This window comes from Neoarius graeffei, chromosome 21 (genome assembly GCF_027579695.1).
Source record: "Neoarius graeffei isolate fNeoGra1 chromosome 21, fNeoGra1.pri, whole genome shotgun sequence".
In the NCBI taxonomy this organism is placed as follows: Eukaryota; Metazoa; Chordata; class Actinopteri; order Siluriformes; family Ariidae; genus Neoarius; species Neoarius graeffei.
Window position 1 is genome coordinate 38,834,022 of NC_083589.1, and position 15,187 is coordinate 38,849,208.

General features: G+C 40.7%; 1 protein-coding gene across 1 annotated transcript in view; it reads right to left on the reverse strand.

Moving 5' to 3' along the window:
• The window catches only part of LOC132869725 (sodium- and chloride-dependent GABA transporter 2-like), a 33,131-nt gene that overhangs the window by 6,009 nt on the left and 11,935 nt on the right, over positions 1 to 15,187 (reverse strand). The window contains exons 7-10 of the mRNA XM_060903085.1: positions 13,179 to 13,313; positions 7,532 to 7,635; positions 4,966 to 5,090; positions 199 to 311 (exon numbers count right to left, since the gene is read on the reverse strand). Coding sequence (XP_060759068.1) covers positions 199 to 311; positions 4,966 to 5,090; positions 7,532 to 7,635; positions 13,179 to 13,313 — 477 coding nt within the window. The remainder of the gene's footprint in view (positions 1 to 198; positions 312 to 4,965; positions 5,091 to 7,531; positions 7,636 to 13,178; positions 13,314 to 15,187) is intronic.

The window sequence follows — 15,187 nt, forward strand, 5'->3', positions numbered from 1 at the left end:
TTTGTGTGCTTCCAACTTCGTAACAACAGTTTGGGGATGAACCACATACAACTGTGATGGTCAGATGTCCACATACTTTTGGTCATATAGTGTATGTCATGCATAAACTCGCAAATAAATGCGCAGCAATGTATAATTCCAGGTAAATTTGGGGCAAAACTAATGGTATTTAGGTAGTAGAAGCGGCTAAACACTAACTTGGCTGTCCAGTCCGAGGAAAACAATCATGATAAAGAAACAGCAGGCCCACAGAGGAGAGAAGGGCATCAACGTTACAGCACGGGGGTATGCGATGAAGGCAAGGCCAGGGCCTGAAATGCAGCAGGGTATAAGTGAAAGCTTTAGTTATATTAATGTAGTTCTACATCTAATATCAAGCACATGTGCTAGACATCATCAAAATCAAAACATGCACACAACCAAGTCATGTAGGGCTGCAACAACTAATCTACAAAAAAAAAAAAAAATAGTTGGCAACCAGGGGAACCATAACCAGCAATTGCCTGGATCCCCAAACTGGAAGTGGGCCCCAAGGACAACTGATTACATTAGTCCAAAACAATTTAATTTAAGGGATTCTCACAAAATTGTTGTTGTTGTGGAACGATGTAATGTAATCAGCCATCCTCTCCTACTTCATGTAATAAATTTTATGATCGGTCACATACAGGAGACAAAAACAGCATGTCCTGAAACCCTCTAAGGGTTCCCATGACACTAGCTGCTGCCAAAAGCTTCGTAATTACAGAACAGCAATCTAACACAAAACAGTTTTAAATGAGAATCTGTTATGCTGATATTATCTATGCCAAAGGTTTAATATGTCTCAGCAGATGAATTGGTTTGTTGCCAGTACAATTCTAAGAACATCTAGCTAGTCAGTAGCCTAGCTTATTCTGTCTAAACTGTTATTTATGCTAGGGCTGCCAAAATATGTCACATTAACGCATTAATAACAGATATTTTTAGGGCTGTCAAAGTTACAGTGATGGTCAAAGGTCACGGATATGGAAGATGTAATGGTTGCATTTTCTGTAGCCAAGTCCCGCAAGCAGCAGTTTTAAAAGACTTGAGAGTCCAGAGCACTGTTGTAGTCGAGTCACTAAACCTCGAGTCCGAGTCCAGTCTCGAGTCCCCAGTGGTCAAGTCCGAGTCGAGTCCACTATTGATCCAAGTCGAGTCCAAGTTGAGTCCAACACTTCAACCGCACCATTTGACGGTGGCTGTTTTAGCGCCATTAACATTAGTTTGTTCCTGAACATGACGTATGAACAGGTGAATGTGCTTCTCTTTGTCAGGGAGTGTGAAGTATTCTGTCAGAGATGGTTGGGAGATGGATGTAAATGCAGAAGGTGTGTTTATTAATACAAGTGAAGACGGTAAACAATCCAGAACGGCAGGCAAAATCGTAAAACAGTGAAACAGGCAATAGGTCGAGCGACACACAAACAGGCTATCGTAGACTCGGCAGAATCAAAGACAAGAAACAGGAAATCAGGGATCAGGAAACCAAACAAGGAAATAAGGCTCGGTAATGTGCCAGCAATGCAACTCAATACTTCGCAAAGTGAGTGTGTTTTCACAGTTTTTATATAGGTGCGCTGATTGCATCTTAATCCTGTGCAGGTGCGAGTTGTTTACAGTGCGCACGAGAGAGTCTATGCGCCATCCAGAGCGCGCCTGAGAGTCTATCTGATGCATGCGGCAAGGCATGCAGGTGTGGCATTCTTGCGCAAAATTAGTACAAAAATTAATGTAGATATAAATATCTTATGCCAAATTATTATGGTATGTTACAAAAAATAAAGAAAAAATCAGAGTCCTCATCTCCAATTTACGAGTCCTAATGCAGTTAATGCACGAGTCTGAGTCAAAGTCCGAGTCATCAGTGCTCAAGTCCAAGTCAAGTCACGAATCCTTAAAATTAGGGCACGAGTCCTGGATTCGAGTACTACAAGCCTTGTCCAGAGTCCCTTTTGCCCGGGGCCCCTTGAGTCCCTAGAAACACTCCTGCTGGCAGTGAACTTTATGGATTCATAAAACGATGTTATGAAGCATGTTATGGTGAGTGCTACATCACTTCTTTAAAAAAATTTGACTGAAATGACAGAGAACAGAGAAACTCTTGACAGTACATTACCCTGCTGGACATAACTTTGTAATGTTTTAATTTGAGTAAAATAATCATTCACTTGTGGGAATGTGAGAAACAGTCTACGTGTGATGAAAACTTTGAGTCAATTCTGCACACTGAAAATGATTTGCCTTGTGTGCACACACAGCAAGCAAAATTAATTTAGCATCAGAGTTTCAGTGAGCGAAACAAGCAGCAGATACAGTATTTATGTTGTTATTCGGAATTTGTCTGTTCGGCATTTGAACAAATGAGGGCTTGAAATACAGGTAAGTCACACCAATGTAAAAAATGTGGTAAGTGATAAAATGCAATGAGCAGAAAAAAATGTACCGTCACCTTGCATTAGCTTGAGTGTCTCATTTGATGAATGTGGGTAACTGATATTCTCATGCTGTGACAGATTATCCAATCCATTCATCCATCCATCCATTATCCGTAACCGCTTATCCTGTGCAGGGTCGCGGGCAAGCTGGAGCCTATCCCAGCTGACTATGGGCGAGAGGCGGGGTACACCCTGGACAAGTTGCCAGATCATCACAGGGCTGACACATAGAGACACACAACCATTTCACACTCACATTCACACTTACGGTCAATTTAGAGCCACCAATTAGCCTAACCTGCATGTCTTTGGACCATGGGGGAAACCAGAGCACCCGGAGGAAACCCACGCGGACATGGGGAGAACTCAGAACCTTCTTGCTGTGAGGCGACAGTGCTAACCACTATACCACCGGTGCCACCAGATTATCCAATAAATATCAGTAATCTATTGTACAACCCCGATTCCAAAAAAGTTGGGACAAAGTACAAATTGTAAATAAAAACAGAATGCAATAATTTACAAATCTCAAAAACTGATATTGTATTCACAATAGAACATAGACAGCATATCAAATGTCGAAAGTGAGACATTTTGAAATTTCATGCCAAATATTGGCTCATTTGAAATTTCATGACAGCAACACATCTCAAAAAAGTTGGAACAGGGGCAATAAGAGGCTGGAAAAGTTAAAGGTACAAAAAAGGAACAGCTGGAGGACCAAATTGCAACTCATTAGGTCAATTGGCAATAGGTCATTAACATGACTGGGTATAAAAAGAGCATCTTGGAGTGGCAGTGGCTCTCAGAAGTAAAGATGGGAAGAGGATCACCAATCCCCCTAATTCTGCACCGACAAATAGTGGAGCAATATCAGAAAGGAGTTCGACAGTGTAAAATTGCAAAGAGTTTGAACATATCATCATCTACAGTGCATAATATCATCAAAGGATTCAGAGAATCTGGAAGAATCTCTGTGCGTAAGGGTCAAGGCTGGAAAACCATACTGGGTGCCCGTGATCTTCGGGCCCTTAGACGGCACTGCATCACATACAGGCATGCTTCTGTATTGCAAATCACAAAATGGGCTCAGGAAAATTTCCAGAGAACATTATCTGTGAACACAATTCACCGTGCCATCCGCCGTTGCCAGCTAAAACTCTATAGTTCAAAGAAGAAGCCGTATCTAAACATGATCCAGAAGCGCAGACATCTTCTCTGGCCAAGGCTCATTTAAAATGGACTGTGGCAAAGTCGAAAACTGTTCTGTGGTCAGACGAATCAAAATTTGAAGTTCTTTATGGAAATCAGGGACGCCGTGTCATTCAGACTAAAGAGGAGAAGGACGACCCAAGTTGTTATCAGCGCTCAGTTCAGAAGCCTGCATCTCTGATGGTATGGGGTTGCATTAGTGTGTGTGGCATGGGCAGCTTACACATCTGGAAAGACACCATCAATGCTGAAAGGTATATCCAGGTTCTAGAGCAACATATGCTCCCATCCCGACGACGTCTCTTTCAGGGAAGACCTTGCATTTTCCAACATGTCAAGCCCAAACCACATACTGCATCAATTACAGCATCATGGCTGTGTAGAAGAAGGGTCCGGGTACTGAACTGGCCAGCCTGCAGTCCAGCTCTTTCACCCATAGAAAACATTTGGCGCATCATAAAACGGAAGATACGACAAAAAAGACCTAAGACAGTTGAGCAACTAGAATCCTACATTAGACAAGAATGGGTTAACATTCCTATCCCTAAACTTGAGCAACTTGTCTCCTCAGTCCCCAGACGTTTACAGACTGTTGTAAAGAGAAAAGGGGATGTCTCACAGTGGTAAACATGGCCTTGTCCCAACTTTTTTGAGATGTGTTGTTGTCATGAAATTTAAAAATAACCTAATTTTTCTCTTTAAATGATACATTTTCTCAGTTTAAACATTTGATATGTCATCTATGTTCTATTCTGAATAAAATATGGAATTTTGAAACTTCCACATCATTGCATTCCGTTTTTATTTACAATTTGTACTTTGTCCCAACTTTTTTGGAATCGGGGTTGTAGTTAGTGAATTGCTGTCTGTAGTACTGTTGCTTAAAATGCTGCTTTATGCTTTTTAAAAATGACATTTTAACATATTTTGCGCCCATAAAAATATTTAATCCATGAAAAATTACAGTTGATTAATTGCAAAAACTTAAACAAATTAATTGATTATCAGAATAATAGTTCATTGCAACCCTAGTCTCACGCAAAACTTACAAGTATTGTAATATACTATGAAACGTTATACTAAGTTAAAATAAAGAACAATGACCAATTTTGTTCCCGATCTTAACCATTTGAAATGTTTCAGACTAGTTGACGCTTACAAATACACAACTGTTCAAACATTTTATATCTCTAGGATTCAATATTAATTTAGATCTGATAAAATGGTGTTGCAGAAGGCCTGAAACTAATCAAACACTTCATCAACTCAGCTCTTTCCACAGAGAGGTACGTACCAGATTCAGCCACTTCGGAAATCGGCACATCCTGCTCATATGACATGAAACCAAGGATGGAGAAGATGGCAAAGCCAGCCACAAAGCTTGTCCCACTATTTAATAAGCACAGAGCCAGGCAGTCCCTGAGACAGATGGACACATTTGTTATTGAAAGCTGCAATTCAAAATACAGCATACAGTATGTGTAGGATACGTCCACTTTATTAGGAACACCTGCCAATCATATGGCAGCAGCACAATGCAAAAAATCATGCAGGTACAGGTCAAGCGCTTCAGGTAATGTTCACCTCAAGCATTAGAATGGGGGAAAAGTGTGATCTGTGTGACTTTGTGACATGGTTGTTGGTGCCAGATGGGCTGGTCTGAGCGTTTCAAAAATTGCTAATCTCCTGGGAATTTCACAGACGACAGTCTATAAAGTTTACACAGAATGGTGCAAAAAAACAAAAAACACTGCGTGAGCGACAGTTTCTGAAAAACTCGAACCAGTTCATTTGACAGAATCCATGTCAGAAAGTCACAGAGATCATACTTTTCCTTCATTCTGATGCTTGAGGTGAACATTATGCTGCTGCCACATGATTTGCTGATTAGATAACTGAGCAGGGGCGGCACGGTGGTGTAGTGGTTAGCACTGTCGCCTCACAGCAAGAAGGTCCTGGGTTCGAGCCCCGGGGCCGGCGAGGGCCTTTCTGTGTGGAGTTTGCATGTTCTCCCCGTGTCCGCGTGGGTTTCCTCCGGGTGCTCCGGTTTCCCCCACAGTCCAAAGACATGCAGGTTAGGTTAACTGGTGACTCTAAATTGACCGTAGGTGTGAATGTGAGTGTGAATGGTTGTCTGTGTCTATGTGTCAGCCCTGTGATGACCTGGTGACTTGTCCAGGGTGTACCCCGCCTTTCGCCCGTAGTCAGCTGGGATAGGCTCCAGCTTGCCTGCGACCCTGTAGAAGGATAAAGCGGCTAGAGATAATGAGATGAGAGATGAGATAACTGAGCAGGTGTACAGGTAGCAGTGTGTGTGTGTGTGTGTGTGTAGAGGATATTACGTGGTGGTGCGAAGATATGAAGTTTATCTTTGAGTGGTGAATATATTTCATGAGCGAATGAAGTGTACGAGGGATATATTTTTCAACACGAGTAGATAAACTTCATATATTCGCACCATCGTGTAACGTTCTTTATATTATATGGACACTTCCACAAAAAAATACAACTAAGTTAATCAAAAGAAATTTCATTTTGAACCGGTTCACCGTTTCAACAACACGTGTCTAGTCGGCAGGAAAATGCTGGGAGTGACATCATCAGAGTGAAATATCGGAAAATCTGTCACTCAGATCCGCGATGTATTTTGGATGAAAAATGCAGGTTTTTCAGCACGAGAAGATAAACTTCATATCTTCAAGACGTGTGATGTTCTTTTTATTATATAGATACATTCACAAACAAAAACTACACAAGTTCATCAAACCAATTCATTGATTTCTTCACGAGTGAAGATTTTAGAAAATATGTTGCTCAATGTCCCGGATGTAGTTTGTATGAAAAATACGAGTGGTGTATGTGCTCATGTCTATGTAATAAATATGTATATATTACACACACAAAAAAAATTAGTTCCGGTGCACTAATTTGATTGGTTGAGTGGCATTCCAAGAGTGCTGATATTTCATGATAACAGCACTGGGATGTTTCAGTGTGTGTATCACTCTGCTCATCCACGTAAAATTCCACTTCCAAATGGTTTTGAAACGTGTATCATTTCAAACTATGCTCGTGACATCATCAGCAAACATGGCAATTGATACTTTTCAGGAATATAACTTTTAACTTCAAATATGAAAGCTCGTCAGATGCAGATGAAAAGAAAAAAGGGACGGCACCTTTAACTTTATTGGAAGCACCTTTAACTGTCAGTTAGCTAGCCAGCTAGCCGATGTGCTACAAAGTGAGTGTAGCTTCTTAGGGATCCATTTCCACTCATCTCATCTCATCTCATCTCATCTCATTATCTCTTTATCCTTCTACAGGGTCGCAGGCAAGCTGGAGCCTATCCCAGCTGACTACGGGCGAAAGGCGGGGTACACCCTGGACAAGTTGCCAGGTCATCACAGGGCTGACACATAGACACAGACAACCATTCACACTCATACTCACACCTACGGTCAATTTAGAGTCACCAGTTAACCTAACCTGCATGTCTTTGGACTGTGGGGGAAACTGGAGCACCTGGAGGAAACCCACGCGGACACGGGGAGAACATGCAAACTCCACACAGAAAGGCCCTCGCTGGCCACGGGGCTCGAACCCGGACCTTCTTGCTGTGAGGCGACAGCGCTAACCACTACACCACCGTGCTGCCCCCATTTCCACTCACAGAGGGAAAATAAATGGAACACTTGGCCATATTATGTACAAAGTGTCACTCAATATCAATTCCTTGTTTATAGAGCTGTTGTATAAAAGCAATATCACACACGAGGTCATGCTGTTGTCGATCAATTACATCCAAATACATACAGAGTGCACAGTGAATATAATGGTGATCATATGTACAGTAATACCTGTAGCAGTTGTTGTTATACTTGTTGTAGCTCCCGAGTGCTGTTAAACTCCCCAAGCACAGCGCATATGAGAAGAAAATTTGTGTTCCTGCATCCATCCATACCTGGACAAAAATACAGAGGAAATCGATATGAAACGGTAACAATTAATAAAGCTGTTCTGTTTCTGAATTCGCTGTCACCTTTCTGAATTTGTTCTTGTGTTTCTGGATTTACTGCTGCATTTTCTGACTTGCTGTTGTGTTTTTGGTTTCGCTGTCGAGATTTTGGCCTTGTTGCATTTTCTGATTTGCCTTTTTTGTTGATGTCTTCACACACAACAGAAAAAAACTGAAATCTGTTTTATGTTAAAATAGCAATCAAAGCTGAGGTTCTCTCTTTCCGACTGTGATACACTGATATACTGTACAGTATATTCTTTATTATTCTATCCAAATTCACTGGATATGAGCAGTCGCGCTCTGATTGGCTACTCTACTACTAGGATATCAGCTCATATACCATGAGTAGAGAAAAAACAAAATGGCGGCGTGTTGCTGAACCAACCAAGGATGAAATAAGAACTCGACTCAAAAACAAACCCCCCAGCCAAAAAAAAAAAAATTGAATGAAAGTATTTGATGGTAAAAACATATCTCTTTTTTATTTTTAAATATGTATTATTATAGCATTTTTCACAAATTGCTACAGTCATTTCGCCGGTTTGTTTAGATTCTAAGCGGAAATGATTTAGTCAGACGTTTTGTATAAAGTTTTTATTTATCGAATTTGCAAAAAATAAAAATGCTCCGTTTCTCAAAATCCAGTGAATGTGGATAGGATAAAACAGTTATTCCACTCAATCTCTTCGTACATGGCTTATAGCCGACTCGGTGCTATGCGCCTCGTCAGCTATCACCTCATGTACAACTCGATTTCATGGAATAACTGTTAAGTACTGTATAATACCTTGCCCATACTCCATATCTTCTCTTAAAATGTCAAAAGGTCATGGCACCTTATGTTTTGGATTATTGTCTTGTTGCATGATACAGCCATATTTCATTTTTAACATATTTGAATTTCTTTTTTGATAACACATTCTCTATGTCCGAAATCACTCAGTCGTTCACTACTCCCTACTCACTATATAGGGAATTCTATATAGAGGACTATATAGTGAGCTCATTGGTAAAATGAAAAAAACACTTTTGGACACTACTCCACCGTGCCGTTATTTACGTCATTACTGTCGCACAATTAAAACGTGCCAGATCAGTCGGCTGGTGGGTTTTCAAAATAATAAATACATGCATGCATTTTTGTGATAAATACATATTATACTGAGCGTATTTCCCACATTAATAAATACAAAATACTTTGTGTCTGCTGCTGCAGTTCTTTTAAATCAAGGCTGAATACTTTCTTCTTTGCCGCTGCCTTTTATTAACTCAAATTTGAGGCTTTTGATTAATTGCTCGCTCTGCACTGTAACTTTTATTCTTGTATTTTATGTCTTATTCTATTTTAGCTTTTTTATTCTCTTACTATTTTTAATTGTACTTGAAATGTCTGTTTACAATGTCTTTCTTCCTCCATCCATCCACCCACCCCAACACACTTTTTTCTGTCAGCGCAACTGCAATGCATGATGGTAGATATTGCTTGGTTAGTGACCATGGGTTGTGCACAACTTTTCATGATGCATTGTGGGATACTTTGAGCGCACTATATAGGGTGTAATAATTCTCATTATACATTCGGACAGCACTACAAAAGGGCAAACTCACTATATAGTTCACTATATAGTGAGTAGTGAGTGATTTTGGCCACAGGGATTGTTTGGGTGGGGGTGTTACATTTTTCCCAGGGCACCATGCACACAGCAATGATTGCATATTTGGCATGTACACACACACACACACCAAGGAGCAATTTACATTAGCCAGTCCATGTATTGATGATGCCCATCAGACGATTCCTTACCTTGCAGGAACATTTGGCTTTTCCCTGTAAAATTCAATAACACTCCAGCACCTGATAACTCCAGCTAGTGTTACACACACACACTACAATGTCAGTGTTGCTGCTGTGATCCTGTGGTGGCCATTACGGATAATGGTAATATGGTAAATGATACCATTATGGATGTGGTAAAGGGAGGCTGAGTATCTGCATCGCACAGATCTCATCTCATCTCATTATCTCTAGCCGCTTTATCCTGTTCTACAGGGTCGCAGGCAAGCTGGAGCCTATCCCAGCTGACTACGGGCGAAAGGCGGGGTACACCCTGGACAAGTCGCCAGGTCATCACAGGGCTGACACATAGACACAGACAACCATTCACACTCACATTCACACCTACGGTCAATTTAGAGTCACCAGTTAACCTACCCTGCATGTCTTTGGACTGTGGGGGAAACCGGAGCACCCGGAGGAAACCCACGCGGACACGGGGAGAACATGCAAACTCCGCACAGAAAGGCCCTCGCCAGCCACGGGCTCGAACCCGGACCTTCTTGCTGTGAGACGACAGCGCTAACCACTACACCACCGTGCCGCCCCATCGCACAGATATTCACAAATTTCAACTAGTGAAATTGATGCATGATATTTAGTGTTTCAAGTATTCTTGGACCAAGTACTGTGTTTTCACTAAATGTACTGCACTTAGGGGGAAAAGGCACTGGGTTTCGATTTAGATAAACACTGCATGTGCGAAAGCTCCAAAGGTAAACATTTTCTTGAGCAATCAATAAATGATTCAGCAATGAGACATGGGCTCTTCAAATGGGAGGAATCTGAAGTTTTGACACAATATGTCTTAAGGAAGTCGGTTAGGTTTATAATGATAGAATGTAATAGAATTATTAAATTATACTATTTTAATCATTTTTTAAAATAATTCTTGAAGTAATAGGTTAAGGATTGTTGGCTACTATGATAAACTCCTCGTTAACCAAATTGAATCAATATTGCTGTTGACATAAGAACAAAATGGGAGTACAGTGGTGCTTGAAAGTTTGTGAACCCTTTAGAATTTTCTATATTTCTGCATAAATATGACCGAAAACATCATCAGATTTTCACACAAGTCCTAAAAGTAGATAAAGAGAACCCAGTTAAACAAATGAGACAAAAATATTATACTTGGTAATTTATTTATTGAGGAAAATGATCCAATATTACATATCTGTGAGTGGCAAAAGTATGTGAACCTTTACTTTCAGTATCTGGTGTGACCCCCTTGTGCAGCAATAACTGTAACTAAACGTTTCCGGTAACTGTTGATCAGTCCTGCACACCGGCTTGGAGGAATTTTAGCCCATTCCTCCATACAGAACAGCTTCAACTCTGGGATGTTGGTGGGTTTCCTCACATGAACTGCTCGCTTCAGGTCCTTCCACAACATTTCGATTGGATTAAGGTCAGGACTTTGACTTGGCCATTCCAAAACATTAACTTTATTCTTCTTTAACCATTTTTTGGTAGAACGACTGGTGTGCTTAAGGTCGTTGTCTTGCTGCATGACCCACCTTCTCTTGAGATTCGGTTCATGGACAGATGTCCTGACATTTTCCTTGAGAATTCACTGGTATAATTCAGAATTCATTGTTCCATCAATGATGGCAAGCCGTCCTGGCCCAGATGCAGCAAAACAGGCCCAAACCATGATACTACCACCACCATGTTTCACAGATGGGATAAGGTTCTTATGCTGGAATGCAGCGTTTTCCTTTCCCCAAACATAACGCTTCTCATTTAAACCAAAAAGTTCTATTTTGGTCTCATCCGTCCACAAAACATTTTTCCAATAGCCTTTTGGCTTGTCCACGTGATCTTTAGCAAACTGCAGATGAGCAGCAATGTTCTTTTTGGAGAGCAGTGGCTTTCTCCTTGCAACCCTGCCATGCACACCATTGTTGTTCAGTGTTCTCCTGATGGTGGACTCATGAACATTAGCCAATGTGAGAGAGGCCTTCAGTTGTTTAGAAGTTACCCTGGGGTCCTTTGTGACCTCACCGACTATTACATGCCTTGCTCTTGGAGTGATCTTTGTTGCTCGACCACTCCTGCAGAGGGTAACAATGGTCTTGAATTTCCTCCATTTGTACACAGTCTGTCTGACTGTAGATTGGTGGAGTCCAAACTCTTTAGAGATGGTTCTGTAACCTTTTCCAGCCTGATGAGCATCAACAATGCTTTTTCTGAGGTCCTCAGAAATCTTCTTTGTTCGTGCCATGATACACTTCCACAAACATGTGTTGTGAAGATCAGGCTTTGATAGATCCCTGTTCTTTAAATAAAACAGGGCGCCCACTCACACCTGATTGCCATCCCACTGATTGAAAACACCTGACTCTAATTTCACCTTCAAATTAACTGCTAATCCTAGAGGTTCACATACTTTTGCCACTCACAGATATGCAATATTGGATCATTTTCCTCAATAAATAAATGACCAAGTATAATATTTTTGTCTCATTTGTTTAACTGGATTATCTTTATCTACTATTAGGACTTGTGTGAAAATTGATGATGTTTTAGATTATATTTATGCAGAAATATAGAAAATTCTAAAGGATTCACAAACTTTCAAGCACCACTGTATATACTCACTGGACGTTTTATTAGGAACACCCATCCACCTGCTGTTTTATGCAGTTCTCTAATCAGCCAATCCCTTGACAGCAGCACAATGCATAAAATCATGCAGATACAAATCCAGAGCTTCAGTTAATGTTCACTTCAAACATCAGAATGCGAAAAATTGTGAGCTCAAAGTGTGACTTTCACTGTGGTATGGGTGTTGGTTTGAGCCAGATGGACTGGTTTGAGTATTTCAGAAACTGCTGATCTCCTGGGGTTTTCACACACAACAGTCTCGAGAGTTTACACAGACAGAATGGTGCGAAAAACAAAAACCACTAAGTGAGCGACAGTTCTGTGGGTGAAAGCAAACACCTTGTTGATCAGAGAGGTCAGAGGAAAATGGCCAGATTGGTTCGAACTGCCAGGAAGGATATAGCAACTCATAGCAACTTGTTACAACCATGGTGAGCAGAAAAGCATCTCAGCATGCAAGATCAGAAGACCACATTGGGTTCCAGTCCTGCAGCCAAGAACAGGAATCTTAGAATCAAGAACAAGATTCTATTAAAGTGGCCGGTGAGTGTATATTTATTTTTTAAATAAATTTTTAACATTTATTTATTTATTTGTCTGTTGTTTTATGATTTTTAAATGCCAACCATGAAGAACCTTGCTGCCAGTAACAGTAAGCAACATCTATAATAATGTGTTATGCAAGTCTGAACAATCCAGTATTGTTCATATTAAATCCATATTAAACCAAGCTCACAGAGTAAAGCGTTCAGTTCCCAGATTGCTGTGAACTTTGAAAGAATGTCACTGAGCAAGCAAAGCTGCTTTAAAACACGAGAACAAAAACATTTAGACTATGTGTGTTGGGGATCATTGTTTGTAATCTCCACTCTGTGATATCCAACCAAGAACCCAGATGGCCTCAGTAAACACTCTGAACGCCAACTGAGGGTCTCGACATCAACTAAGGCACCTGTCTGTTGACTCTTAATGTACCATGAAAGAATCAGTGAATTTACAGGGACATCGTCTGGAAGTAGAAAAAGGCATGACTGGGTTGTACCTGTGGATCAGCTAAACGTCCAAGATCAGGGTACAGATAAAACTGGATTCCTCTGCTGGCCCCTGGCAACGTGAGACCCCGAATAAGAAGCACCAAGAGCATGGCGTAGGGGAATGTAGCAGTGAAATACACGACCTACAAAGAAGACGACAAATGAATGTTTAGTAAGTCATATAAACCATGGTACATCTCAAAAACCTAGGGAGAAGGAGCAATAAAGGGAAATGAACAAATAAAGGCCAAATGTAGTAATTTACATGAAAAGGACATTAAAGCTGGGCGATCTGACTATATAGTATCAACACAGCAATAAATTCTTCCATTTTACACTGTACATGTCATGAGTAATGCTAGTATTGACTCTAGTGTTACTCCTAGTAATAGTTGACTGGGTGGATGTTCGATTCCTTTTCATACCTCTTTTCCTTTGTTAAATATTTTATTTCTGTTGATGTTAAATAAACATATCACTGAAACCATCTGTTCTTTCTGGAACATTGTTCGTAAACCAAAATACCGTACTACATACAGCAGTTTGCAAAAATATTCCCGTCCTTAAAGCAGATATGCAGACCCGTGGCCTCACTTTTGTTTATAAATGCCTTGAGACCTCAAGAATGGCACAGGAATACTTTTAAGTGTTAACAATAAATCTAATGTAATAATTTTTATGATTAAAGTGATTTATATAGGTAGCGGTCTGAGTGAATGACCTTGATGTCCGTAACGTCACAACAGGAAGTCTATTGGTCTCATTGTCACTTCCGCTAAACACAGAGCTGACTGCAACTCCGATCCTCCATTTTGAGCTAATTTATCGCCATGCCACGTAGATGTGTTTTTGGCCAGTGCAGCAACATGACAGAAGGTGGATTTACGTTGCATTCCTGGCCCAAGAATGTTCAAACTGCAAAGATTTGGACGCGGTTTGCAAGTTCACGGGCACATTGGGTGGCTATGAAGTGGTCTCTCCTCTGCTCTGCACATTTTACTGAAGACTCGTATGCAACCTCTGATCTGTTGAGGAGCGTTGGCTATAAGCCCGTATTGAAAGAGGGTGCAGTCCCAACAATTAAAGAAAAAGAAAGTATTTATTTATTTATTTTTAAAGTGAGTTCAGTTGCACCAGTCCTCCTGGAGCATGAGCCGAGGGTTGTTGGTAAAACCCAGGACGGGACGGAACGGGACATATCGCTTGGGCAGTGACCTCCCTGCAGTTGTTGCTAAAACTGGTGAGATCCGTTCCATCCCAGGTTTTAGTAATTGCCTGAGCCAAGCAGTAATGGCGGAATACATGGTGGAATACACAATATGGAGAGAATGAGTGGAGCAGCCATCTTATTTCTAAACTGGATATTGCTGCCATCTCGCCCTTATGTGAAAGAAGCGAATGAATGGAGAACTGAACGAACAACTGAAAGTCAGATTGTTTCAAAACAATCAGCCTTCAAGAAGCGAGAACACAGACGGGTAAGCTCCGACTCTCATTTGGATAAAAAAACAACAAAAACAGCTCGTTGTTTACCTGCATTTAGATTAATACATGTAACTTGTATTGTGTGTTTAAGTTACCGGTATAAGATTATTTAATTTGCTTCAGAATGTCATTGTCTCAGTTCATCTGATTATTTAATTAGCCTTTTATGTTTTATCAGTGAAAATGCATGCATGTACATGTATGTTGCATAAGTTATAACACTTATCCTGTTTTAATGAGAGTCAACCCACAATCAATGAAGTCAAATCAGTCTTAGTTGAGCAAGTCGGTAACGGTATTTCTTACTTTCACCATAAATTTTTATTTATATGACTTTGGTCGATAGCTGTAAAAGGCCTCGGCCTTAAAACCGGTTACTGCTGTGACATCACACACTCAGGGCTGGCTGGCTCAGCGGGGCGGCTTGAATGCCAACTTTGCGGTTGATTTTAACTCTCAAAAATATATATTTTTTCCCCATTTATGCATTTATGGTGAGGGTCTGCTGGGAACGTCTGGCCAAGCACTCTGT